This window comes from Stegodyphus dumicola, chromosome 12, assembly GCF_044657685.1.
Source record: "Stegodyphus dumicola isolate Sdum_Otavi_A_Nest chromosome 12, ASM4465768v1".
NCBI classification, from domain to species: domain Eukaryota; kingdom Metazoa; phylum Arthropoda; class Arachnida; order Araneae; family Eresidae; genus Stegodyphus; species Stegodyphus dumicola.
The window spans coordinates 30,168,599-30,196,595 of NC_140779.1; the positions used below are offsets into that span (position 1 = coordinate 30,168,599).

At 31.1% G+C, this 27,997-nt stretch overlaps 1 protein-coding gene across 1 annotated transcript; it reads left to right on the forward strand.

Annotated features, from left to right (window-relative positions):
• On the forward strand, positions 1–27,224 carry LOC118189502 (3-hydroxyisobutyrate dehydrogenase, mitochondrial). Its single transcript, XM_035360122.2, has 7 exons — positions 1–160; positions 10,184–10,445; positions 13,905–14,026; positions 19,314–19,524; positions 21,007–21,163; positions 21,778–21,950; positions 27,049–27,224. Exons 1-6 carry the CDS (start codon positions 61–63, stop codon positions 21,946–21,948), a joined length of 1,023 nt encoding a protein of 340 aa, XP_035216013.1. The 5' UTR covers positions 1–60; the 3' UTR covers positions 21,949–21,950; positions 27,049–27,224.
• The last annotated feature ends 773 nt before the right edge of the window (positions 27,225–27,997 follow it).

Below are 27,997 nucleotides of genomic sequence, written 5' to 3' on the forward strand. Positions count from 1 at the left end.
CCTTTTGGAGCTGATACTTTGTGGCAGCACTGTAAAGCGCTAACCATCCATCAAGGAAGCATGGCTGCGTTCGTCGGTATAGTGTCTTTAGCTAGTAGAAATGCTCGTCGCTCTGTTTTATCTGGAATCAGTAGGTTAAAAAATTCAACGAGAATAATAGGTACGAACATAGTAATGACTCGTACGAAAATTTTGCGAAGCATATTATTATGAGCTTGATTGTGTACACTTTACATAGTTTCTGATGTCTGTGTATTTATATCCAACGCAATTACATAATAGTAGCTTGGAAACCTAGCATAATTATGTGCTGTATAGTATTTGTTTAGTACCGAGATATTAGTAGTAAAAGGTATTTTTAGTATAACTATTAAATGCAGTAATATAATTAAATAATTTTCACGATCTCTTAATCTGATCATGCTTGAATCAGTCTTGTTGTTCATTATATGTGGAAGGCAACGGAAGTGTCATTTACCATGCAGTTTCATTGTGAAGGCTTTATAAAACTAAGCATAAGTGATTAGTCGTTAGTGTTTCAGTATACTGATTGCAGATATATAATAAAAATTTGTTTTCTGCAGGTAGTTCAGCATTCCTTTCAATTTCCCTTCTTTCCGAGTTCGTACATTACGGAAATAATTTAGTGGTAGGCAGCTGTTTCAGCTGTTGTAGAAACAGAGATAGCTTGGAAAGTTATCCGAGTAAAGTTACACAAGCAATGTTGCAATTATATCAATCTCCTACCGGTTTATTAGCAAAAGGATGGTGTAGATTAGTTCAAAATGTAGTGTTTTTTTTTTTTTTTTTTTAAATGGCCGTTTTGTATTGTCTTTAAGGCCCCCTTCCTTTTTTTTTGTCATAAACAAGTTTGCAAATTTTTGTTAAGCTTTCCAAGTAACAAATTCATTTATTGATTATAATTAAGTACATGAGGTACTTAATTATAGCAAACTACAAACGTTAAAAGATTATGTAAAGAAAATTCAGTAATATTTGCATTATGCGTGATGCAGTTTAGAGATTGAAATTCTAGCATGTGAAATAATTTTGTCTGGGAAGCAGGTTTTTTTTTTTTAAATGGCTGGGAATTTATTTAATAGCCTTTAACCTTATGCCACTACAAGGGCTAGAAGTGGTGGCCATTTCATTATGGAAGCACTAAATAGGTGGCCTCCTATGAAGGGATGAACAGTTGCAATGGTGCCTTCTCCGAGATTTGGACCAGGGCCTAATTGCTATGGCAGTCAGGGTCACTAACAACTATACCGACTGGGTGGTTAAGTAGATTTACTGTATATTCTTTTATTCTTCAATGCATTTTCTCATTTTTTAATTCAGTTAAAGAGTTATCTTTATGTAAAAAATTACTGTCAATTATATGTAGTAATCAATTTGAGAATGTATCAAAAGACTGTCGCATAGGTAGTCTTTAAAACCTCGCTAATGCCAAATTATTAAAACTGCTAGATACTGGTAAATTGACTCAACTTCAAATCCAAGTGATGGTTGATGTTTGTGGGGTCCTCAATGTACTATTATTTGAATATGAGCCATTTTCTCTTCAGAAGTCCTCTACAAAGCAATCATTTCCTTTCCCTGATAGCCCTTCTGTGCTTTACCATATTTAAATAACAACTTAGCTGATCTTAAAAAGCAAACTTTTTTCTTTATTTTTTCAAAAATTTGTTTGCAGTAAGTTTTTTCATATAGAAAAAAAGCAAATCATTTTAAAACTTGGAAAAATAAAAAAGATGTTTCTTTTGTAGAAAAACCTAATTTTAGCTTTTACTCATAGAGCAAAAATATTCTGCTTAATAGGTAGAATATCTTGAAGAAAGTTGACCTGTGTCAGTCTGTCAGAAATGCTTTGAATCTTTCTTTAGAACAATTACCTGCGTAAAGCTCAGTTATACATACTTTTAAGAACTTTTTTTTGTATATGCAGGCATGTTATTTTCAGAAGATGGCCATTAAATTTTGAGAATTCTTCTCAATACAATTATTCAAATTAATTTCTTTGCTGTTGTCAGAAACAGTTTTCATAACCTTAATTTTGGGTATATGAGCATATTGTATGTATTTTAAGAGTAACAATATATTTTTATAAAAATAAGATTTTTATAAATCTGAAATCAAATGATATCTTTTACAATGTGACTAATTTCTGTGTTTTTTGTGCTAAATGTTTCTTTTAAGGTTTTTGGTGTCTATTCAACAAACAGAATAAATTGTTGTTAAATATAGCTTTAACCCCTTTGTGAAAACATGTTGCTGAACTAAAAAGCCTCTGTAGATGGGTGTGTCATATAGCCATCAGTCCCAAACATCACTAGCAGCCGGGTGATGCACTGGTACAACACATCGTCTCCAAGGTGAGTTGTGCTAAGTGGCATGCCATCTCGTAAGAGGACTAGCTGCTGATGTATGTATGATACACTCTTTCTGAAGGAATTAATGATGACATCTGTTTATATTTAAGAATTTTCAACTACCTCTGTAAACACCGTAGTGTCCTACCACCATCTTTGGCAGAAGTTAGAGAAGGAATTAAAAAGCTCAAAAATAACAAGGTCCTGACTCGTTTACTTCAAAACTTATTAAAAGTGCTGCAGGTCAAAACATTGAGGAAATACACCACCTCATTGAATCAGTTTGGAACCAAGAAGTTTTACCTGAAGATTGGAAATTGAGCATCATTTGACCTATACACTAAAATGGAGACATTTTGGAATGTACCAACTACAGGGGAATCAGTCTCCTTTGTGTTTTCTATTTTCCAATATACTTTTAGTAGACTACTAACTTATACAGAAAATATTGCAGGTAATTACCAATGTGGTTTCCGCAAAGGAAGATCTACAGCAGAACAAATCTAACATTAGGCAAATTTTGGAAAAAACTAATGAATATGACATTATTAGTTTAGTGGGAACAAACTAATAGTGACATTATTAATGTGACTATTAGTTTAACTAATAATGACATTATTAAGTAACATTATTAATGAATGACATTATTAGGAAAAAACTAATGAATATGACATGCACCACCTTTTTGTTGATTTTAAGACTGCTTACGATTCAGTAAACAGAAAATATTTAATTGAAGCTATGAGAGAATTTGCAGTACCTGAAAAACTTATAAATTTGGTCACTTAACTCTTACTGAGACAAAACTTAGGGTTAAAATCCAGAATAATCTTTCTGAGCCTATTGTTGTTTCAAATGTGCTCAGACAGGGCGGTGCGCTGGCCTGCTTGCTTTTTAACCATGCCCTCCAAAAAATCATAAAAGACTCCAACTTAATACTCGTAGAACTATCTTTAAGACGATTGTTCAGATTTTTGCATTTGCTAACGATAGTGACATAGTCGCACGCACTCCCGAGTCTTTTGGAGAGGCTTTTACATCTCTAGAGGCTGCAGCCAACAAAATGCATCTAGCAATCAACCAAATTAAAACTAAATACAGTCAAAAGTCTTTAATCCGGACTAGTCGGGACTTCGGCGATTCCGGATTATCGGTTTTTCTGGTTTATAGATCATCAGTTTAAATCTGGTAAGATGGCATGCAGAAATTATAAAATTAAAAATATGAAACCGTAATTTATGAAATAAAGACCAATTATGATCTGAAGGGTCTCAAAATTTACAAAAAAAAAAAAAAAAAAAAAAAAGCTTAATATTTACTTTTTTTTTTACTTTATTAAGCATTTCTTTCAACGCGCGCATGTGTAAAGACTACATTATGCATAGTCGAAATTAGAAAATTGCAACCAGAAAACTACTTGATGTGAATTCGGGATATTAATAATGATGAGGAATTTTATTTAAATCATATCAAAGATGGAGTACATCGAGAAGAATTACTATATTTAGTAAGGAATTGTAAGCCGAATAAAATAAAAACATCTGCCCTGAAGATAAGGATAGTGCTGACAGATCAACTTCCAGTTCATTGCGCGCTGCGTTGTCCCCCCGCACAGCAGCGTGAAAGTGATAAACATATTTCGGAATGGTTAGAGAATGAAAGGATATGCCTTTATCTATTTTTTGCAGCAATTCCACTTTTTGTTTGATGGACATCTAAACATGCTTTCACTTTGTGGATCCTTTGGTAGCTCCAGATCGGAAATTCTTTTTGACTTAATCGAAAGTTTAAGCTTACTTTTATAAAATTGCTCTAACAGTCTGCAAAAAATAATAAGGTGGATTCAATTTGAAGATTAAGGAATAACGCAATCTGCAACATTAACTAAAATAGATAATTTTAGCTTAGCTTATACCGTCCATTATACATTAAACGCGCATTCATAAATGTATTATGCGCATGCGCAGAAAGTTTGTAGCTTTGAGGTCCGGATTATAGATCATTCTGGATTATGGACATCCGGATTAAAGACTTTTGACTGTACATGCCATGTGGTAATAACAGCAGCCCCTATTTTGAAATTGGGGAATTACAGTACAAAGTCCGTAATCCGGACATCTATTATCTGGAATGATCGATAATCTGGACCTCAAAGCCACAATTTTTTTTTTTTTTTTTTTGTATGCTTTACGTTGTATGCTTTTTTGTATGCGCGTTGGGAGGATTTGTTTTCAGATACGTTAAAAAATGCTTGGCATAATTTATGGCCAGATGCTATATTTCGTGGTGAGGACGATGAAGATGATAGCTGCAAATTTGAAGGTTTTCGGACATTGAAAAACTAAAGGTGAAATTTTCGAGTTATTGGATTTTGTAAAGAAATGCGGAGAAGCGGTAATAAATGAAGATGATATAACAGAAGCTTTTCATTGCGACGACAATGCCCCAATCATCAATGAATTAACGGGCGGCGAAATTTGTAGTATGGTTCTAGATCTAGAAAATACCGCTTCCGATAGTGAAGAAAGTGAAAGAGAGGTTATTAAAAACGAAAAAATTTCGATTGACAAGTTAGTCGGTATTCTTGACACAGCAATTACAGGACTTGAACAGTGGAACTTTGTAACTGAACAAGAAATTATGTCTGTTTATAGAATTAAAGAGAAAGTATTAGCACAAGAAACAAAGCAACTTAAACAACTTACATTGAAAGAAATTTTTAATAAAGTAAACAAATAAGCTTTTTTTTATGTAAATTTTGATACCCTTTAGATCATAATTGCTCTTTATTTCATAAATTACGGTTTCATATTTTTAATTGTATAATTTCTACATGCCATCTTACTAGATTTAAATTGATGATCTTTAATCCAGAAAAACCCCTAATCCGGAATCGCCGAAGTCAGATTACGGACTTTGTACTGTACAAATTTGAAACTGTTAGCAAATTTAAATATTTAGTATCAAAAGTTAATACTCTCAATGACTTAATGCCTGAGATCCGTAGTAGAGTCACAGATGCTAACCGATGTTTTTTCGGTCTCAAAAAATACTTGAATTCTAACTTCACTAGCAGAAAAACAAAGATTTTAATTTACAAAAGATTAATCATACCCATTCTTCCATACTCAACTGAGATCTGGGCAATAACAGAAAAAGCTGAAAGTATAATTTTTGTCTTTGAAAGAAAAATTTTGAGAAGTATTTTTGGTGGCAAAAAATGCAACAATATCTGGAGAAGATGAACTACCGTAATTTCGCACGTATAGTCCGCATGCAAGATTTTATATAAAAAAAATTTCAAAAATCGTCAGATAGTTCGCACCACCGGATAGTCCGTGGACTATACGTCCGAAATTACGTTTTTTTAATACGGCAATATTCCCATGCTTTTTAAACACATCCTTTGTTTGCGCCAATTTCTCACCGCTTTCTCGTCCACTTCAAAATAACGGGGTAAAATCCTAGTATACGGTGCAGCCTTGGCGCGACTTTGAAAATTATTGCCAACACCAAAAATGATCCAAAGAACGTCTATATATATACTATGCATTATATACTATGTGTGTATATACATAGTATATATACTATATATGTAGTATATACTATGTTAAACTATATATTTTTTTTTTAAATGACTCGCCCGTTTTTACTGCTCATCATAAAGTCGCCAAAAGTAGCCAAATCCCGTGTGCACCGAATACTAGGATTAAACCAATAACGGCCCGCTTCTCTATTTCCATCTTTTTCCGGGCGATGTTTCATCAACATTATCGAAGATGAAAGACAAAATACTGTGCAACGTGCTATACTCGTCATAAGTGGTAATGAAATGTGACCTTCGACTCCACTCACTCGGTGTTGCCAAACCACCGAGTAAACGAATCACGCTTTTTTTTTTTTTTTTGTACTCCAGGTACTTGCTACTATGGCTCCTAAAAACCGAGCTGACACATCAATTACTTTTCCCCCTCCTGGCAGTTGCGCTAAAGCAGTGCGAAGGATACTGGGATACAAGACTCTGGTTGCGCTAAGTGAGTGTTCATACAAGACTTTCTTTGGCTTATATCCCGGCATCGCTTGATGCACCAGCCTGGATTTTAGGAGCTCTACTTGCTACTACTCATTCGTTCTGCACTATGCTCTATGGTTTACTATTGATACGATACATACGAATGTTTTCTTGGAATCTCGCGCTTTTTTTATATTTGATCATCGGCAGTTCACGACAGCGTGTTTTTTTCCAACGATTTTAACCGTGAACAACCAGCGTATTATCCGCACTGGTGGATAGTCCGCAGCTTCAAAAATTCGCATTTTAAACACAGATAGTCCGCGGACTATACGCGCGAATTTACGGTAATTCTGAACTCTATAAATCCTTTAAAGAAATAGATATAGTAAAATATATAAGGATTCAGAGAATTAAATGGGCAGGACACCTGTGCAGAATGGATGAAAATCGAGTAATTAAAAAGATCTTCTCGTCCAGACCATTCGGTACCCGAAAAAGAGGGAGACCTAAACTTAGGTGGCTGTACTGTTTGGAAACAGACTTAAGAATTTTAAAAATAACCAATTGGTTGTCCATGGCCAGGGATAAAAGAGCTTGGAATTCGATTCTGAGGAAGGCATCCTGGGCTGTCTGGCCATTGAAGAAGATTTAAGAATTTTAAAGGCTCAAACTTTTGTGCGTTTATTTTGTAGGCTGAGCTATATAACAGTAATTAACGAATGCTAATGTAAAAATATGTAAGAAAAGTAACTTTTCTTCAAGACTTGTTGAGGCAAAAAATGTATTCGGGAAAGCTATTTTGAACGAGCTGAAATAGAAAACTCAATTGCTTCACAGTATTGCTCTATCTCATACACTTCATTTAGCTTTGGTCGCCATCTGTTAGCATCATTGAATGGGATTCGATCCTAGGCCTGTGATATGGCAGTTAGATGTACCACTGTTGTAAAAGAACTCCTATCATGCAGATCTTCATTTGTGTGTTTGACCTTAATAATTTATGTTGTTATGATTTATCTCGCTTGTCTGACAATAAAATCAGAACAAGCCCATGAAATTCATAATGGCAAGCAGTGCAAGATCGCACCTGTCGATGGCAATAGCCTTGAGCACCATACAACCCACCCTTCATTCCCAACCGCCAACCTCTCAAGAGGACTTTCAGCTCACCACATATTTATTGTGCTCTTGTGCCGCTCAGACACTATACATTTACAAACATCCTTCTCTGATGGCAACATGCATATATAAATAAAATGAAACTAATGGCAAAAGCAGGAGTTTTAAAATTACAATTATTTAATTCATAAAATCTTTTTTTATTTAAATCTTATGAAATTAATCATGAACTAATATGAAAAAAAAATAATTTATCTTATAATTAAATGGGAACAAGAGATTGAATAATTCTTTTTTCAAAATTCATCTACAATGTTTTAGCACAAATAATTAAAGCATGGGGTGCTCCTGATAAATTTCTTAAGATTTCTGCTTTTTCACAGTGCAATTCGATTGTTCAGTTTTGTTATTTAAGTACCCAGTTTTGTTATTAAGCAAGTGCTTTTATTATATGTGATATAAAATTGTAGATAAATTTTGTAAACAAAATTATTTAAGACTTAGGTTAGGAAACTGTGCTAAAAAATGCATTTATCAATCCTTTGCAATGTGTACTTATTATTGTTACCGATTACATTGATCATAGGACTGCAAAGCATTATCTATTATTCTCCTATTCATATAGGTTTTATGAAAAAAATTCAGTGTCACAGTTAGAATATTTATCTTAGCTTGGCAGCGTTCCAAAGAGGTTGGCAGTTACAAGATGATGTATTAAAATTTTATGGAAGGGAAGCAGAATAAAATATTTATGCAGTGAAAAGTATTTAATCCGGACTCGTCGGGACTTCGGTTTCTCCGGATTATAGATCATCAATTTAAATCTAGTAAGATGGCATGCAGAAATTATAAAATTAAAAATATGAAACCGTAATTTATGAAATAAAGAGCAATTATGATCTAAAAGGTATCAAAATTTACCAAAAAAAAGCTTGATATTTATTTGTTTACTTTATTAAACATTTCTTTCAATGCGCACATGCATAAAGCATACATTACGCATAGTCGAAATTAGAAAATTGCAACCAGAAATGATGTATTTTGATGTAACTATTTGATGTGTATTCGTGATATTTATAATGACGAGGAATTTGATTTAAATCATATCAAAGACGGAGTACATCGAGATGAAATATTACATTTAGTAAGGAATTATAAGCTGAATAAAATAAAAATATCTGCTCTGAAGATGAGGATAGTGCTGACAGATCAACTTCCAGTTCATTGCACCCAGCGATGTCCCCCCACCCCGCACAGCAGCGTGAAATTGATAAACAGATTTTGGAATGGTTAGAAAAACAAAGGATATGCCTTTATCCATTTTTTGCAGCAATTCCACTATTTGTTTGATGGACATCAAAACATGCTTTCTCTTTGTAGATCCTTTGGCAGCTCCAGAATCGGAAATTCTTTTTGACATAATCAAAAGTTCAAGCTTATTGCTCTAACAATCTGCAAAAAATAATAAGCCGGATCCAATTAGAAGATTAAGAAACAACGCAATCTGCAACATTAACTGAAATAGATAATTTTAGCTTAGTTTATACCGTCCATTATACATTAAATGCAAATGCATATGCGCATGCATAAAGGTATTATGCGCATGCGTCAAAGCATTATGCGTTGACGCATGTGCAGAAAGTTTGTAGCTTTGAGGTCAGGATTGTAGATCATTTCGTATCATGGACATCTGGATTAAAGTCTTTTGACTGTGTTGTGTATCTTTATGTAAAATACAAACATATAACTCTTCTTCTATAATGCAGTTGAACTTACACAAGCCAAAATCTAGGGAAGGACACGAAAATTCATTTAATCTAAAATTTGAGTTATTGACAAAAATGAATATTTAATTCTACATTTCAATTTGTTGAAATTTTACAGTACAAAGTCCGTAATCCGGACTTGTTGGGACTTCGGCGAATCCGGATTAGGAGTTTTTCCGGATTATAGATCATCAATTTAAATCTGGTAAGATGGCATGCAGAAATTATACAATTAAAACAATTATACAATTGAAACCATAATTTATGAAATAAAGAGCAATTATGATCTTTACTGCTGTTCCTGATTATCACTTTCCACCTAGTATGGAACCAAAAGCATTTGGAAGGAAATAATCGAAAATGCTCCAATATTATACTGAAAATCCATTGTACGGCTTTTTCGGAAAAGTTCCAAAATTAACTCAAATTCAGTGAGGATGAAGTTGAAAAGCAGAAATAAATAATTGCTACTTTATCATACCTCACTTTTAATGAGAGATCTAAAAGAAGAAAATAAATTATCATATGTTTATGCTTAAGAAGACAAGTATTGTTTATTTAATAGCATTTCTTTATCTAGAATATTGATAATAAAGTGTAATGATAGCAGACTACTAATTGAATTACAACTGCATAAACCTTTTGTTTCACATTATAGCTTGAGTTAAATTTAATTTATTATAAATTTATGCCAAGCAATAACAAACTAAGAATATTAAGAAAAATTGCACATTAAATTTTAATGTGGTTGTCAGTAAACTAAATGAAGAATTTTTGTCTTTTTACTTTACTTTTAGAAATCTTATATAAATGAGTGCAAAATGCGTAGGAATACTTAATACTTATGTAGTTTTTATTCTAGTTACTTCATTACAAATTATTTCTTTTAATGTTTGTTAAATTTTTTATAGATCGATCAGTGTCTCAAGCTCCTGTCGGTTTTATTGGCCTAGGAAACATGGGTGCTTTTATGGCTAGGAATTTATTACAAAAAGGTCATTGTATCATAGTTTACGATGTACATCCAGAAGCCATGACACAGCTTGTCGATAGTGGAGCATTGATTGCACAGCATCCAGCAGATATGGCTGAAAGGTGTGATCGAGTAATAACTATGTTACCTTCAAGTCCACATGTGCAAGAAGTGTATGCTGGTGAAAATGGTATTTTTGAGTAAGTATTGACAGAAACTGTGACTGTTCCAAATTTCTCACATAACTTCCTCTTGCATGGAAATATGGAGTATATTTTATCAATGTTCCATAACCTATCAGAAAAAATCCAGCCATTCCTCACAAATTTATTTATAATCATAAGGCATCCGAAACATTTTATCCCTTTGAATATAAACAGGCATATGTGGAAATTTCAATAGTTCCTCAAATCAGTATCTGAATAACCATTGTTTAAGATTAAAATAAGTTTTAAAATTATTCTAAAAGTATTGCTAAATTTAATTTCTCTTAAAGTATTCCCTCTATTTTCTTGTGATGAATGCATTTATTTTGAAAACCCATTTCTGTATTCCATTTCATAGGCAGTATAAAATTGTTACCTGTTTACAGGACTATTAAATACACTAGATTTCTCTTGTAGTATATTGTTAAGAAAATAAAGCTGTAAGAACTGTCATAAACTTTACTTTCATTTTATTTTTAGCTTTTGTATTAAATGCACCAGATTTCTCTTCTAGTACGTTATTAAGAAAATAAAGCTGTATGAACTCTCATAGGCTTTACTTCCATTTTATTTTTAGCTTTTTAATAATTGTTTAAATTTACTTTAGGTTGTCCTGCATAGAATAAAAGGTTACTCTTGGGTTAATGGGGTACTATCTGAATTGTGCACTACGGTGTGAAATGTGGTTACTTGCTTATTTCATTTAGCTATGTAAAATTTAGCTATTTAAATAGCTATGTAATGATGTCTTTGTCAATTGGCAGACAGAATGAACATAGATCCAGTAATTTTCCCTCCAAGATTTTAAGTTTTTCTTTAATTGAATCGCTGATTCTTTTTTTAAAGAAATAATTAATATAGATTATATAATTTGTCCATTGCCAAATTATGAACAGTCACAATTTAAATAATTCCAAGGTAATATTATCCATAATGGAAAACACTGGTCAGAAAAACTACAAAATGAAGGAAGCACTGAAGCAATACTGCAATAAAAAATCTATTGTGTGGAGAAAGATTTTCAAAACATTTGCTCTGTCTAATTAGATTTGAATTTTTCTCCCTCTTACAGCTATTGTCTTTCTGTACTGGTGTCAAACATTTGTATTAATAGAAATCTGTCAGCTGCAATTACGAATGAATCACTGTATGATTGTCAAATAGAATAATTACATGCTTTCAAATTTGGGAATTGTTTTTATATTCCTTTTGGATTTAATAAAATAGCCATTCATTACATGAAGCTGTATATATCATTACAGTTGCCATTTCTTTTTCAAATAGATTTTGCATCAACATTTGTGTTTGGTATCAAGTGGCATCCCATTAACTGAAAAGCATCAATAAAAGGCAAGAATGTCTTGATTTAATGCAGCATTCAAACAAAACTTAAATATTGTGAAAAAATTTTGAAAAGAACAGGTAGAAACCTGCCATTTAAATTAGTTCTATAAGAAATATGTTTCTAGGAACTATTACTACTGTTTTGCATTAATAGTTATGCTGTGAGCTTCATCATAAACTGCATTATTTCTGATAAAATATTCCCTTGAATGCCATTATACTTTTATGATTTCCTTGTCTTTTAACCTTAAGATATGGTTCTTAGATATTTTATTTAGACAGCATAATTCAAGCAGTTATAAATTAATGTCCCTCCCCCAAGTTTGTTTTATTTTTTGTATGGAATACATAACAGGCTTTCATTAATTATCATGTAAATCTTAGTGCAGGAAGTAGAGGACTATGATATATGTTATTACACTATATTATTTTTGGCCATGATACATATTGTGTATTATGAACAGCTATTATAAAATTATTCTTTCCCTTTCTAAAAGGCTAAAAATTTGCTCTAATGCTTGATGAATATTCATACATCAATATGGTTTTAGCTATGATAGAGTAAAATGTGCATTTTCTTTTCAAGTAAATTACATTTGAAATAAGTGTTAAGTTAGGTTTTATCTTTGCAAAAGTAAAAGCAGAAAGACTGCTTAAAAGCTTTTTTTTTTCTGTAATTTCATTCTATACAAATAGCTAAAAGCAGGTGAATACCAAACTATTTATAATACTTATAAATTTTGTGAAAGTGTAAGTGAACGAAAAGATTTAATTTTGAAATTGTTAAAATATTGTTAATCATCAGAAATAATGTTTTATGCACAATTAATGATTGCTTTCTATCTTCATTCATTAGAAACAAATAAAATAAAATATGTGTAACATTAACCCTTTAACTCTCAAGTTATTTTGATGATTTGGGTATACAAATTATCAAATTTTTTAATTGCAAAAATCAAATGTTTCGTCAAACACTCATCAAACACACATTTTTCATCTTTGGTTGAAGGGTTACAGACGAAAACATCGCGGAGGAAAACGTCGCGGAGAAAACAACGCAAGGCAAAAACAAATCGTGCTACAAAACATCGTGGGAGAAAACATTGTGGTACAAAACATCGTCGTCGAAAATAAAGCAGTTCAAAAACTTCGCAGTTTAAAAACATCGCCGTCGAAAATATCGTGGTAAAAAATAAAGTATCTACAAATCATCGCATGACGATAACATCGTAGACATGCTTTTTTCAGGCTTTAATAACTGTAAATGGATATTCCCATAATGATTTGTGAGCGCAAGTGATGTAAGGAAGGATAATTTTTACTTTCACATTTTTTTATTAACTAATAAATTTTTGCTGAAAAAATAAGAAGGAAACTTAAGCATAGGAAATTAAATGCAACTTAATAGATTATACTTTTTATGAAAAATTACCTGTAAAATCTTTATAAAAATGATTTATTAATGGTCTTTGTTAGTTAACTATGTCGATTTAAAATTCTATTAAGTGCTATAAGTTGCATTAATTTTCTATGCTTAAGTTTTCTTCTTATTTTCTCAGCAAAAATTTAATATTTAATAAAAAATATGAAAGTAAAAATTATCCTTCTTTACATCTTGCGCTCACAAATCATTATGGGAATATCCATTTACAATTATTAAAGCCTGAAAAAAGCATGACATTTTCGAACACCAGTGATCTCGGGCATGACAGTTAAAAGGTTAAAAATATGGAAGTAACTGTGCACATAAAAGTTATGTCTGTAGTTAGTTGAAAAACTGTGTTAAAGTACTTGAGTAAGTTAAAACTGTGGTATTTTATTTGTTGCATTTGAATTTATTTAATGCAAGTTAAGCTGCAGTACTAAAGCATGTTGCTGTCAGATTTCTTATCTTATTAAATTTATCTTTCTTGAATTGTTGGATAATTGAAAGTAATTAAAGTATAAGTTTATTGCGTGAATAATTTAAAATCATTACTTTCATAAAAGGGGGAAAAATTTTTTTTTTTTTTTTTTTTTTTTTTTTTGCTTTTAATTTTCTCATGTCTGTTTTGCAGTTTAATATGTATATTAAATTGCAAGCTATATATATATTTTCTTTAATTGCAGACGTGTTAAACCTGGTACTCTTTTAATTGATAGTAGTACAATAGATCCTGCTGTTACAAAAGATTTAGCGCTCATGGCTGAGAAAAGAAGTGCTGTTTACCTTGATGCTCCAGTTTCTGGAGGTAATTTTTTTTTTCATTTTTAATTATTGTTAATATGTTTGGAAGCAAACAATGTTGTGATTTAAATAAACTTTCCTCTTCTGGGCAGTGTGAATTACAGCATAGGTATTACTATATAGAAATGAATACATGTTTGTAACTGTGGCTGATGAATCAGGGTTTTCTATCATTTAACTTTTTGTAGATTGAGATGTGTTAGAAACATATTTCTGTGTAAGTACTGTATTTGATGGCATATAAGATGCACTTTTTTTCCTATATTTGGTCTAAAAAATTTCGTCTTATACGTGAAAGACACAGGTTAACTTTCAATACTGAATGCTATTTTTAGCCCAGATAAAGGTCTAGACACACATAACTTTTTATACATCCGCCATAATTATAATGCGCATGCATGAAATATCTATCGCCAAAAAGCGCCAAAGCTCGAAGCTGATGTTGAAGTTCGAACAGGTTCGACGGTCACATTACGTCTATGGAGCCTTTCCTTCTTTATATAGACTTTCTTTGACTCAGCCGACACACGTGTTGGTATTGGTGCTACTCTGTATAAACATGTCGGTATCGGTACTTAAAACTATTTGTTTAAAAAAAATACCCTGGAAAATATGACTACAGGAAACAAGAGATTAAGCTATACAATTCAGTATAAACTAGGAGTGTTAAACTACGCCAAAGTGCATGGAAACAGAGCAGCAGCAAGGCATTTCAGTCCACCACCTACCGAAAAAATGATACGTACTTGGCAACTGCAGGAACATCAACTGAAGACTGCTAAAAAAACAAAAACATAACCTTCGATGCCCAGCTCCATCTTGGCCTGAACTTGAAAATGCCGTAAAAATGTGGGTGATAGATAGGAGGAAATCTGGGATAAGTGTTTCAACCAAAATGAAAATCACTAAGGCCAAAGGATTTGCAGAAAAACATGGGAATCAGAACTTTTCAGAGTCTGAGGGCTGGTGCTACAGGTTCATGAAAAGGCAAGGCTTATCAATGTACACAAAAACAACTATTGCACAGAAAATGCCAGCAGATTATGAAGAAAAAAATACTAGCATTTCATAGGTTTGTTATAAATGCACGCAAGAGAACTTCTTTTGAGCTCGGTCAAATAGGAAATATGGATGAAATTCCACTCACATTAGATCTACCATCCAACAAGACTGTGAGTATTAAAGGGTCTAAATCAATAACCATAAAAACCACAGGTCATGAAAAAACCTGATATACGGTAGTTCTAACATGTTGTCCTGATGGCACTAAACTACCGCTGTTTTTCATATTCAAAAGAAAAACTCATTCGAAAGAAAAACTTCCAACAGGTGTAATTGTCCATGTTCACCCGAAAGGCTGGATGGACGAAGCTGGAATGAAACTGTGGTTACAGAACGTATAGGCAAGGTGACCTGGTGGACTCTTAAGAAAACCCTCTCTTTTGGTTTTGGATCAGTTTAGCATCCATAGAACTGAAACCGTAAAGAATAAAGCGAGAGAATTAAAAACCCAGATAGCTGTCATTACTTCAGTACAATGTGAAAATAATTATGTAAGTTTAGAAAATTGATTTTTAAATAGTTAAAAAATAATTTTTTGGCCTATATTTTCTGAATATAAACAGTGAATTTTGACAATTAGGATTCCATTACTTGTAAATTTTTTGCTTATAACTAATGAAACATGCATATTAATTTCAAAATATCTACCTTCAAAAATACTTGTAATGTTGTTTAACAGATGTAAAAAGCACATCTAGTTGAAACTAAACTAAGTAAAGCTACTTAAGTTACTAAAACTACTTGAAATGCTATCAAATGTCATTGTAGTAAGAAATAATGAAATTTATAATTATTTACATACAAATATGTATATATATATATATGCCTTAATTTAATTCATAGAAGAAAACACTAGAACTCTTAACAGCTTTTGATATCCGTCATAGCTGATGGTTAAGGCATAACAATGAAGACGAGACTCATTTTTTATAAATCACCAATCTTTATTTTCACATATATCCAATTAGTTTAGCAGACACTTATTCAATCATAATTAAATATGATAAATTTCTATGGACATTGGTTCTTTAAAAGAAATGACATAGGCATTTGAGAAGCAAAGTGGCATGAAATTGGTGGAGCAGCAGTTAGGGAAAGAAATGGAATTTTAGAATAAGCACGACCAGCTTGATAGTTAAATATCATTTATTCTTGAATGATGAATTTCTTAACACATAACTGCTAGAAGATTATCAGGTGCTAAATACACCCGATAAATTTAGATATGCAGTTAAATATTAAATAATGACTAATAGCTAGAAGAGGCAGAGCAACACTCTTGTCAGCAGGCAGGCGAAGAGGCAAAAGATAGGGAGACTATGCAGTTATTAGCTATTTATGCTAGATAGGTACAGAAAGTATTCTAAGCTATGATTGGTTAATTTTAGTTTTAGTTACCTTTTTTTCAAGCAGTGTTATGTAACATGGAAGGATCTCGAATTTGGGAGAACAGATGAATGTAGGGGTAGAGCACCAAATCTAAAGCTTTGAACAAACTCCAAACTGTCTTTGTCGGCCATAATTGGGGTTGTACACACAGTATCATCATCTACTGCAATAAATTCTTCTGATGATAAATTAGAACAGTCCAATAATACAGAAACTTTCTCAAACATTTCATTAAGAATCGGCTCAGTCTCAATATCCCCCTTCTCCATTTCTTTTGGCACGGATCAAACTTGCTGATTTTTACACACATTGCGATTTACTCACCACCGAATTCCAAAGTCAACTGATGAGAGGGGAGATGTTTTGTGTGGCGTTTATAGGAGTGGAGGGTGAAAATAGATAAACAAAATTCGCTCATGTTACAGGCTATTCCAAGGGTACTTCAAAGCCAAGTTACCTCCTTTCTATGAAACATGCGAAACCATCTCTCTTACATTTCACTCCCCTCTTAAATCTCGCCTGCGCAGCTGATGTTTTCAGTATTTTGTTCATTCCTGGAAGAGAAATCTTTTCATGTTAAACGATTTTCGTTTTGTGTTAACAGGAAAAAAATGCATGAAAATACATGATAGTTTGTCGGGACTATTGTATTACAGTCAAATACCGAAAATCCGCTGACCTGAAATCCGCGTTGCCTCTCAGAATATAAACATTCAGTTTATAGGTTACGGAAACCGCAACACTGAGTACGAAATATCGAAGAAAAAAATATTTATTGAATAATGACATCATAATTACCGAATAATAATGAGTCAAAACGGAAATACCAAATTATTGGCATAAAAATGTTAAAAAAATAAGATAAGTTTTTTTTTCCCTCTAATCTGCGTCGAGGTAAAAAACGCAGACGATTCAGTCAACTCTTTGTTCAAGTTCACGATTCACGTTGTATGATTTTCCTGCTTGCAACGTTGAAAAACGTAAACATGTTGCATTGATGGTAACACAAAAAGTGCAAAAGATGGAAGCAGGTGTTACTCCTCGATTTATAGCAGAATGATATGGAATTGCGTTGTGATTGTGCATGATATATGGAAAAATAAGGAAAAGCTGTTGAAATTTTACAGCAACAATGATTCTAACACTGAAATCCGAAACCGGAAATCTTTGCACGAGGCGAAATCGGCAAACCTCAATGCTGTGTACATATAATACAATGAATAATATAATTAATTTATATATGTAATAATAATTTTATGCATATAATAAATTATTGCAATAATGTATATAATAATTTAATTAAACATATCTAATACGCCTTATTCATTTTGCACTATTAGTCCGAATATTATGCTTTATCTTTTCTGTCCTGAAATCCACACAACCTCTGTTTCCAAGCTTTGCGGATTTCTGGAATTCTACTGTATTTCGTGTTAACCGATATTTCGTCTTAAGCATGTTCGTGTTAAACATATTTCATTGTATTTATAAATTCACTCTTTTTGTTGAAAGAAAGAAGAAAGAATCAGCCAATCAGCTCCTTTCAGATCATGCATGAGGCTCGTATGCCATTTGAGACTACTGATATAGAGAATCTTCACAACTGCTAGAATCATTAACAGAAATTTCAGAATATGGTACATATTTCAAATCTCAATAATTGTCAATAAGCTGTGTGCTTTGATATCATTTAGTAGTTAAACTTTTTGTCCTAGTGTAATTATAGCAGAATTAAAAATATTTTTGAGAGCAAACATGTCTATAAGGTTAATAGAATGGAATGGTATTAGCTTACAAAAGCAACAATAAACCAGAGAAACGTGCTTTGCAATCCATCATTACTCAACTGCTAGCACTATTAATAATATAATTAGTTAATATAACCATTATAAATTAAACAAAATGCAAAATGTTCTGGCCAGACAGAGAAATATATGTAGAAATTATACTACGTTTATAGAACCCAGGCAAAGGAGGGAGTGAAAATTTGATCATGTTTGGACAAGACACTAAATGGTTAATTGAGTTTCCTGTGATGTAAGGTTATATTGAATGTTTTTGTAATTAATTAATTTTCTAAATCTGGTAGCATTGTATAGTATGTCAAAAATGGGTATAGTTTGCTGTATTTGTGTAATTAAACACTTGTACATTTGTTCGCAAAAGCCTTACAAAAATTATATCACAGCACTAAATACCTAATCTGTTTTAGAGAAATATAGTTGAATATGTTGTTTTTAATTTTCCTAAGTGATGGAAGTAGATGAAATTGATTTTCCTGTAGAAAATAAGTTGAATATGTGAATGTTAATCCATAATTAAACCTTGTCATAAAAAATGATTATTTTATCTTTGGCATATTTGATATATTTATTGTACTTTAGTCATTTATTGTTGCTCTTTTTGTATTCTGTGGCTTTCTTATGGCTGCTAAATATTTCTTATGTTATTGTCTTTATAAAATATTTTGCAGTTTAACATATTGGCAAATATGTTCACAGCATTAATATTAGAAGTTTTTAAAATTGTAATAATGCATAAATCTTTTAAGCTGTAAACTTGTTGTTCTGATAACATACTTTCATATCATAAGAAATTTAAATTAATTTCAGAACAGTGGTACTGATTATACCTCAGATCTTACAAAAGTTTTGGAAGCATACGTTTCAATTTTTACCACATTTGATATGTAAGACCGATATGATGTGAAATAGAAGTATAGATGAGTGTGTCTAAGTATAGTCATCCATACTTCATTCTTTCTTGTGTGTTTATTTTTAATGTCAAATATTATTTTGCAAATTATAAATTAATAATTTTATTTTCTTCTTTAAAAAAAGGTGTCAACGCCGCAAAAGATGGGACATTAACCTTCTTGGTTGGTGGTAAAAAAACAGAATTTGAGGCTATCAGAGAATTATTGTTGTGTATGGGTCAAAATGTTGTTCATTGTGGCAATGTTGGTACTGGACAAGCAGCAAAAATTTGCAATAATATGGCACTTGCTATTTCAATGATAGGAACAGCCGAAGCTATGAATCTTGGCATTCGGTATGTGTAAAATTTCTTTTTACTATAATTTTTATTCATCTGTAATTCATTAAAATGCTGTAAGTGAACTTTTTATATTGTCAAAATAAATGTTTTATGAAGCAAAGATGTTAATAATAGTGAAGCATTTAAAATTTTATGTAAGTGGCAGAGTACTCTTGTTACCGAAAGACATCAGTTGTTTAGAATTATTTCTGTGTTCTCTACGTTCAAGTTAGCAACAAAAAGAAATTTTGATTTTTGTACTCTTATGTCTGTTGAGTATATTTTTATGTAATGAACAGTGTTAGCTCACTGGACTTGCTTTTGCTTTGACAGTAGCTTTTACTTTGAACATTTATAAAAATGTAAAACTTTCTTAAGATTTTCTTGTAGAAACAGATAATTTTTAGACAAATTCAAATAAAAACCATATTGGAAAAGTTATGATTTTAACTGTATAATTTATTATAAATTATTTTTTGAATTCACATCAGTATATATGAGGGGTCCCCAACTTTTTTGTCTCTAAGATAACATTCTAGAATATCTGTTGGACAGTGGGCAACATTTACTTTTTCAAGGTGAATTTATAGTTGGATCGAAAAGTGATTCATCACATTTTGCTTTGTGCTGGTATCTGTGTTGGATGCAATTTCTGTGTCATTAAAATTGAGAAAATTTTCATGTAGAATGTTATTGAAAACTGAAATATTTTTATTGTGATCGCAGAGCGGCGGACATATGTTAAACGATCGGTGGTGCCATAGTGCCCACAGGCATAGGGTTGGGAACCCCTATTTTATATTAAATATAATAAGTATTTGATAATTAAGTAATTTTGAGAGGGAATAATTAAAAAGAAATTTCTAGCATGATTGCATGCAAGACATCGTTATAAGCAGTTTTAAAAATGGTGAAATTTTATAAAGCTTTCATTGTTGTAATGAAATGATTATTTTTCACATGTTCTATCAGCAGGATTTATGAATGATTAAAAAAATTTTTCTGCTTAAATTGGGCTTCAGTTTCATAAAAGAAATGCCAGAGCTCTTCTTATTTAGGGTGGAAATACAACTTCTGTCATAAATTCAGAAGTACTAGAACTGTATTCCATTAATTTCCAGTACAGTTTAAGCTCTACTACAATGCATTCCATTTATTGTTTGAGATTTATAATTTTGAATGGCAAATCATTCTTAACATTTCATTCTTTTAGACTTTGTTGAGTGCTAGTAGAGTAGTGAGAAACAATAAGAAGAATGGTTAAGGAGGCGTTATCTGCAAGCATTTAGACTCTTATTTAATTCATGTGGCATTCTAAGCATGCATTCTAAATATTGGTATCTGATGAATATAATAGCATTATATTGTCTAGTTTTACTGTTTGCTTTCTTTCATTTTAGTCCTTAAAAGTTTTGCCTTATTGTCATTATATTCCTTTTATATCATCTTTTATATCCTCATTATATTCTTTAACAGTGTATTTTCATTGCGTTAAAGGCTTGGATTGGAACCAGAAATGATGAGCAAAATATTAAATATGAGTTCTGGAAGATGCTGGGCTAGTGAAGTATACAATCCTGTTCCTGGTGTTATGGATAATGTTCCAGCTTCTAATGGATATCAAGGTGGATTTGGCACTGCATTAATGGCAAAAGTAAATATTTCAATAAAATTCTAGCTTTAAATTTTGTGTAAGCTGCTTGATCTTACTGAATTTAGTTTTTGTGTGTATGCTTAATGATTGTCAAGGTTTTCATTAGAATAAAAAATTTTTTTAATCACTTTTTTTTTTTAAATTCACTCTAGAAGCTCAGATTTGTAATCAAGACCTTAAGTATTCTATAACCAATCTATCATTGTGTTTTGTGAAATCAAAATAATGTTTTTGGTACTTATATGTTAGGCAAGTTCAAAATGATTGCAGATTGTCGGAATGAATAAGGAACATAAATTCACAAAACGTGATTTTATTCTTGTGATTCATTGTAATGGCAAAATTCCATTTTCTTGTGAAAGGTTTACAGCTTCTTCAAAAGCAAGCAAACTGCAGATTTCCATGCTGAAAAGATTTAAAGTAAAAAGGGAAAAAGTTTATATTTTCAATACATAATATATTTAATGTATTAGTTAACAATACATGAACATTATTTGGTGATTTATTAGTTTTACTTATTTATTATCATGTAATACTACATTACATAAATAGAAATACTTTGTTTTTTATATATATACATATATATACGTATATTTTTTTCTCCCCTTGTTAAGGACTTGGGTTTAGCTCAAATAGCTGCTACAAAGACTAATTCACCTATCCCTCTTGGTTCATCAGCTCATCAGATATATAGAATGATGATAAACAGTGGCTTCCCAACAAAAGATTTTTCTTCTGTCTTTTTGTATCTGCAAGAAGGCCATAAATATAATGGAAAAAAGTAAAGGTAAGTACTATTTTAACTTAGTTACAAATTAATGTAACATGGAATTACTTAATATGACAACTTATTATAGCAGTAATCTCAAAATAGTTATGAATATAGATTTAAAAACATGAAAAATTTACTTGAAGAAATGAAGGATCTCCTTTTATAAATTTTCATCTTATCCTTTCGATCTTTTGCAGCTTTTGAATATTACAAATCAAAGCAATTTCTCCCATTTTTAAGATCCTGATTTCTGTTTATTATTATTATGGAGAATTTTTTATATTCTTTCCTGAAATAAAGATAAACATGTGCTTTTGCAGTATCATTGGCGACTTTCTTATTTTTATGTAAAACCCTTATTTTATTATTTCACTAGCAGCTACGCTGCCAGCCTTCATCTGGCTTTTAATTTACTGTAAGAAGGCCTGAAAGGAACACCAAACGTTAAATTTAAAAACTGCGCAGAATTTTACTCTGCAGGAACTTAAAAAAAAAAAAAAAAAAAATTAAAAATGTATTACATATAATAAAATTAACAAACTTTCTGTTGAAGGGAAAAAATCATGCAAAACGTTTCAATATCTTACAAAGAGTGAAATAAGCAAAAAATAACATGAAAGAAACTCAAAAAACAAAAAATTCCACTCAGAATTTTTCTCTGCAGAACAACTTTATCAAAAAAAATCAATGAAAATGTATTATATATATAAAAAAATTACAATGAAATATGCCAATCTCTTAAAAGCAGTGACATAAGATATATGATGAAAAGTTGTTGCCAAACTCATATTTCTAAAAGAATGAAACTATTCAAAATGATGCGATTTCATCAAAAATCTATCAACAACAATAAGAAAGGAAAATTGTTGCCAAAATCACATTTTTAAAGATGTGAGAAGTGTACTCGGAAGCTTCATTTAAAATTTTTTTTTTTTAAAATACGAAATATTGTCATTTTTCCAAAATACTTTTTGTAAAAACAGTCGCAAGGATGAAAGTTTAACGTGTCCAAAGAAAAATAAACTTTTTTAGAAAAAAATCCCGTTGGAAAAGTGTTAAGCTCACTTTGTTAAATAAATTCGTATTTAATCGATTTATTGAAACACGGAATTTATTTTAAGTTCCTAAAATAGCTAAGTGCCTTTGTTTCATGACGATGTGAAAATGGAGTGTGTAGAGTAAAATTTCGCTTTCCTATAGCCCATTATGTCTCAACATGACGTGATTTCACCACAAAACATAAAATAAAAAAAATTCTAATTCGAATTTAGAAAAAATCGCTTCGAGGTGCACTGGCTCTTGTCTAGATGCACCTATGTATCAAATTTCGTAGCTGTGAGTCTATTAGCTTACGCGCAGTGCAAATGAAGAGACACACACAGACAGACTCTTTCTTTTATTATATGTAGAGATGATGCCATTAAACTCACTGTGTGCATAAGCATAATTTAAACAAAGCATTTGCAAAAACTATATGAATCTGAAAAAAAAAAAAAAAATACACTGCAGAGGGAAGAAATGAATGAAATAGTCATGAAGACAGTCTTTAAAAAGTAAAATATGCATTATAAATTTTCGTTACCCTTTTTTTTTAATATATTATACTTTTTAGTTTAGTTTTTTAGCATAGTAATTTTTTTAAATCCAGTGGTCTGACACTTGCTCTGGAGCAATTTGTCAATAATGATGAAACCCATCATCTTTAAGCAGTCTCATTATCGAGAACATTGCCTAGGGTGCACCATAGGGTTTTGGACCTGTGTTAAGATGAGAAAAAGATGCAATATCCTTGTACATTAGTAATTAGCACCCTGAATTTCATACCAATAGTCAGTCTCTAACCACTTTTTCTAGGGCAATGCATGTTAGCTATTTGTGAAACTTTCATCATGGGGGCATATTAACATGCACACTGCACAAAAAAAGGGGGGACAGTTCTATATCTCCCATTTTACTGGGCCAATGGACGAAATTTAACTTGCGTTTTCATGTCTTGAAAACGTGACTTAGTATATGTATTAGATTTATATATAGCATTGTTCTAATATAGGTATTTTGACACAAAATTGGGACTTTTTTGAAATGACATGCAAATTTTTTACCATATTTCAATTCTGTGACTCAAATTATGTCAAACAGCCCAATTTTGTAAAAATCGTATGAGGAGATTTTAAGAAATTAGCTCTCAAAATTTTACTTCCTCAGTGTTAATTGAATATGATATACATTTATGAATAGCTCTCTCTCTCTCTCTCTCTCTCTTTTTTTTTAACTTACTTGATTCCTTTCTTCCAGATTCCTTCTTTCCAGAATTCAAAATTTAGGCTTAATCCAAATGTAATTCGCACATTTTTTATGATTTATTTTTTAAATTTGTATTTTTAAATATTGCTGAATAGAATTTTTTGTATAAATAAAGTATTGTTTCCTAATGAAATACAATTTCTGCTATAATTTTTTTCTTGTTTTTCTCATTTGTAATGTAAACATGGGGGGGGGGGGAAAGAAAAAAAAAAAAAAACAAGCACTCAAAATTTGTCACTAAAAACATGTGAAATAATTTTAGGATGTTTTTTGAAAATTAATTTTATAATTTTTCTTACCTAATCTTTTTTTTTACGTGATTATTATAATCTGTTATTCAATCTATGGTATTAAGTCAGTGATTAATATACAGTCACTAGAATGATGATTATGTTCTGCCATTTCCTAATTGAAATTAAGGCTGCCAGTACATTTTCTGTTTTAATGTAGTCAACTTCAAATAAGATATTTTATTTAATTTTTTACAGGAAAGCTATTTAAAATCAAGAAGACCAGGTTGGTGACTTAAAATTATACTTATCCATATTTTAATCTTTAACCACAGTGAAATTTTGGAGTCTTCTCTTTAGAGATTTTTAGAGATCTCTTTAGAGAGAGAGATACAGTTTTTGGAAACGTGTGCAAGATAAACAAAACACCCATAAATGTTTCAAAATTAATGTTTGGAACTGAATTTTGTCAATAAATGTTTCTGTTTCTATATAAATCTTGCTCTTAAAGGCAGTCCCAATTATTACACTGGTTATTGTTGTCAAACTTTTCCGTCTTTGTAATTGTGTAGTGGTAGATCATATTTGTATCTTCATCAGGGCTGCAGAATCAGAGTTGGAGTCATGGAGAGGTGGAATTGGAGTTGGGCAGATTTTGGGGTAAAAGTAGTTGGAGCTGGAGTCACTAAAAACAGGTTGACTCCGACTAATTTGAAATGAAATTAAAGTGAATTGAAAAAAAAAAAAAATAATAATGACAAACTTGAGTTATTATTTTTATTTATGGATTATGTACATTAATAAATAGTTATTTTTTATTTTATTGACATATTAATAAATATAAGGGAGGAGGATGGATGTGATATTTGCCATTAGTGATTAAACCGATTCATTTAGTTACAAATCTCACTGGTAAATTTAGGTAAGCAGCAATAGCAGCAAGAACTCCCAAAATTGATGCCATTTTTAGGAAGCAAGCAGGACAAGGAGCAATTATTGATCAAGCAGCGTGATGAGGAGGTACATATTTGATAATGTAGAGGTTGTTAGAATTAAGAACTTTTTTAGATGTAGATAACCCTAATATTTCACTAAAAGACTGTGGACTGATCTTTCAGAATTGGAAAATCTTCTTTCTACACCATATATAGTCACAAAAAATGGAAGAATATGATGTTTGTTCTTTCTGAAATGGAGGGTTAAGGAATCATTTCTTCAGTGAAGAAAAAAGAAACTAATTTGCTAGACAATGAGATCTTGCTGGGTTCAATATATGTAGATCCAAAACACCAAATTTCGTTGAATAATGAACAAATTAAGAAGGCAAAGAAAGCCATCTATGAACAATAAGAATGAAATTATTTTCAGAACAACTGGAATATTCAAATCAGGATGGTCAAACTGCAGACATTGCAACCGAGTCTCTATCATCCTCTTTCAGTGATGAATTAGATTTTGAGAAACATTTTTGGATAATATTGAAAGGCTGAGGCAAAGCGAATGAAAATAAAGAACCAGGAGCCTTTAGATATGAAAATGAAAAAATACAAATAAGATTTCTACATGGCCTTTGAAGAAATAGAGGAATATGATTGTTAACTTATAAAAATCTATCCTGAAATGTTAAAAAAAGTAGCCCTGTCAATAACAGCTCTTCCTCCTATTCAAGTGAGTGTGGAAAGGGTCTTCTCGGCTCTGAAGTTTATCAAATCCGATCTATGGTCCTCCAACAGAGAAGATCTTGCCGAAGCTATGCTGTTTCTTAGAAATAACTAATGCCAGTTTTTCCATTTCGTAATAAATGTTAATTAATATAAATAATTTGCTATACCATCAATTTTTTTTTTTTCCTGTAGCATCTATTACTTCTTTTATATTAAAAAAAATAAGCTGTAACCCATGTGTATATGTTTACACACACACATATATATATATGAGTAAGTCGAAGTCTAAAATTCCAGGAGTCGGAGGCGGTCATTTTCCCTACCAACTCCACAGCCCTGATCTTCGTGTGTTTCTTAGAAATGTTTTATTTTTAAAATTAAGAAATGCGTATAACTTTGTTTATTAATATAGAAAGTTGGAGGCAATGTTGAAAATGTCTGCATATATTTTTTAAATCAATGCTCTTTAATCCTTAATCTACAAATAATATATAAACTGATACATTTTTCACAATGGGATATTCATCCTCTGTCTTAGATTATGATAAAAGTGGAAATTTTGAAAACATTTCTGTAACTGGATTGGGTTAAAATATTTTTATTTTACAAATTAAATATTACATTAAGTAAAATTATTGGCAAATGAGGTCTTCTCCAGATTGAATTTGTCAAAATAATTACAACAAGCAAACAAAATTTTCTGTAGCTAGCTATATTGATACATTAAAAGAAAACTGAAGCATGGTGACAACACAGTCTGTAGAAATTGAACAGAATTACTGAATGTAGTTTCCATATTATCTACAACTAAAAGATTAACATACTTTCTTCTTGTTTTGTAGATATTTCATATTTTTACATGATTTTGTTAATATATGCCAATATAATAATATACATATATCTTTTTTCTTCTAGATGAACCTGAGATTTTAAAGATACATTCAGCCGAAATTTTCTTTTATCTTTGTTGGAGATCAATATTGTACATAGCTTTATAGTGATCTGAATTTATATATTTTGTATATACTTAAAATTCAATTTATATAAAACAATGTAATCATAAGTTACTATAAAAATTTACATTTTGTTTATTTTATTGTCTCTTAGCATGTTTAATTTGTCTCAGTTTAGCATATTACACATACTTTTATCTGCATTGTTTCAGATTTAAGGTATGTATTTTTAATTATCAGTTTAAAGCTATATGTTATTATTTTGTTAAACATAAATGGTGTCTACTATACTGACATTTTGTAGTCCTCCAGCTTACAGTTTTGTAAATTTCCACTATACTTTTGAATAAGTAGGGCCGTAATGAAATGTTTCATTTAGATTAGCATAATGTTACTTTTCATTTTGTTTTGAGGACCCATTCTTAAGAAAATTTAAATAGGTAGGAATTGACTATTCCATTGCAGTCAAATATCTGTTGTTTAAATCAGCAAAACTGTTACTTGTATTTAACTCTATGAATGGCAGAGCTTTTCGGATCTGCTCATGAAGATCTGTATTTAAACAGCTTCTACTAGTTAAATTTTTATAATTATGTATTTTAATGTCCATTTTTATAAACTTCCATTCATTAAGATGATATTTCAATAGTAAAGAAAGTAATAAAACAAAAAATTTTAAATTATAATATATACTAAATGACAAAAAAAATCTCATGAGCAGATACAGTTACGCCACTCAGGGTTTATCTCTCAGGGTGCAGGTAAACTACAGTCAAATACCAAAAATCCGTCGACCTGAAATCCGCCAACTCCTGAAATGTGCATTGCCTCTCAAAATATAAACGTTCAGTTTATAGGTTCCGGAATTGACATTGAGTACATTGAGTACGAAATATCAAAGGGACAAATAC

Bases quoted from the DNA above. Each gene is read 5' to 3' on its own strand.
- LOC118189502 (XM_035360122.2), top strand. From the start codon at position 61: ATGGCTGCGTTCGTCGGTATAGTGTCTTTAGCTAGTAGAAATGCTCGT. The intron at 161-10,183 runs GTACGAACATAG...AATTTTTTATAG, and splicing joins AAATTCAACGAGAATAATAG to ATCGATCAGTGTCTCAAGCT. The intron at 21,164-21,777 runs GTAAATATTTCA...CCCCTTGTTAAG, and splicing joins GCACTGCATTAATGGCAAAA to GACTTGGGTTTAGCTCAAAT.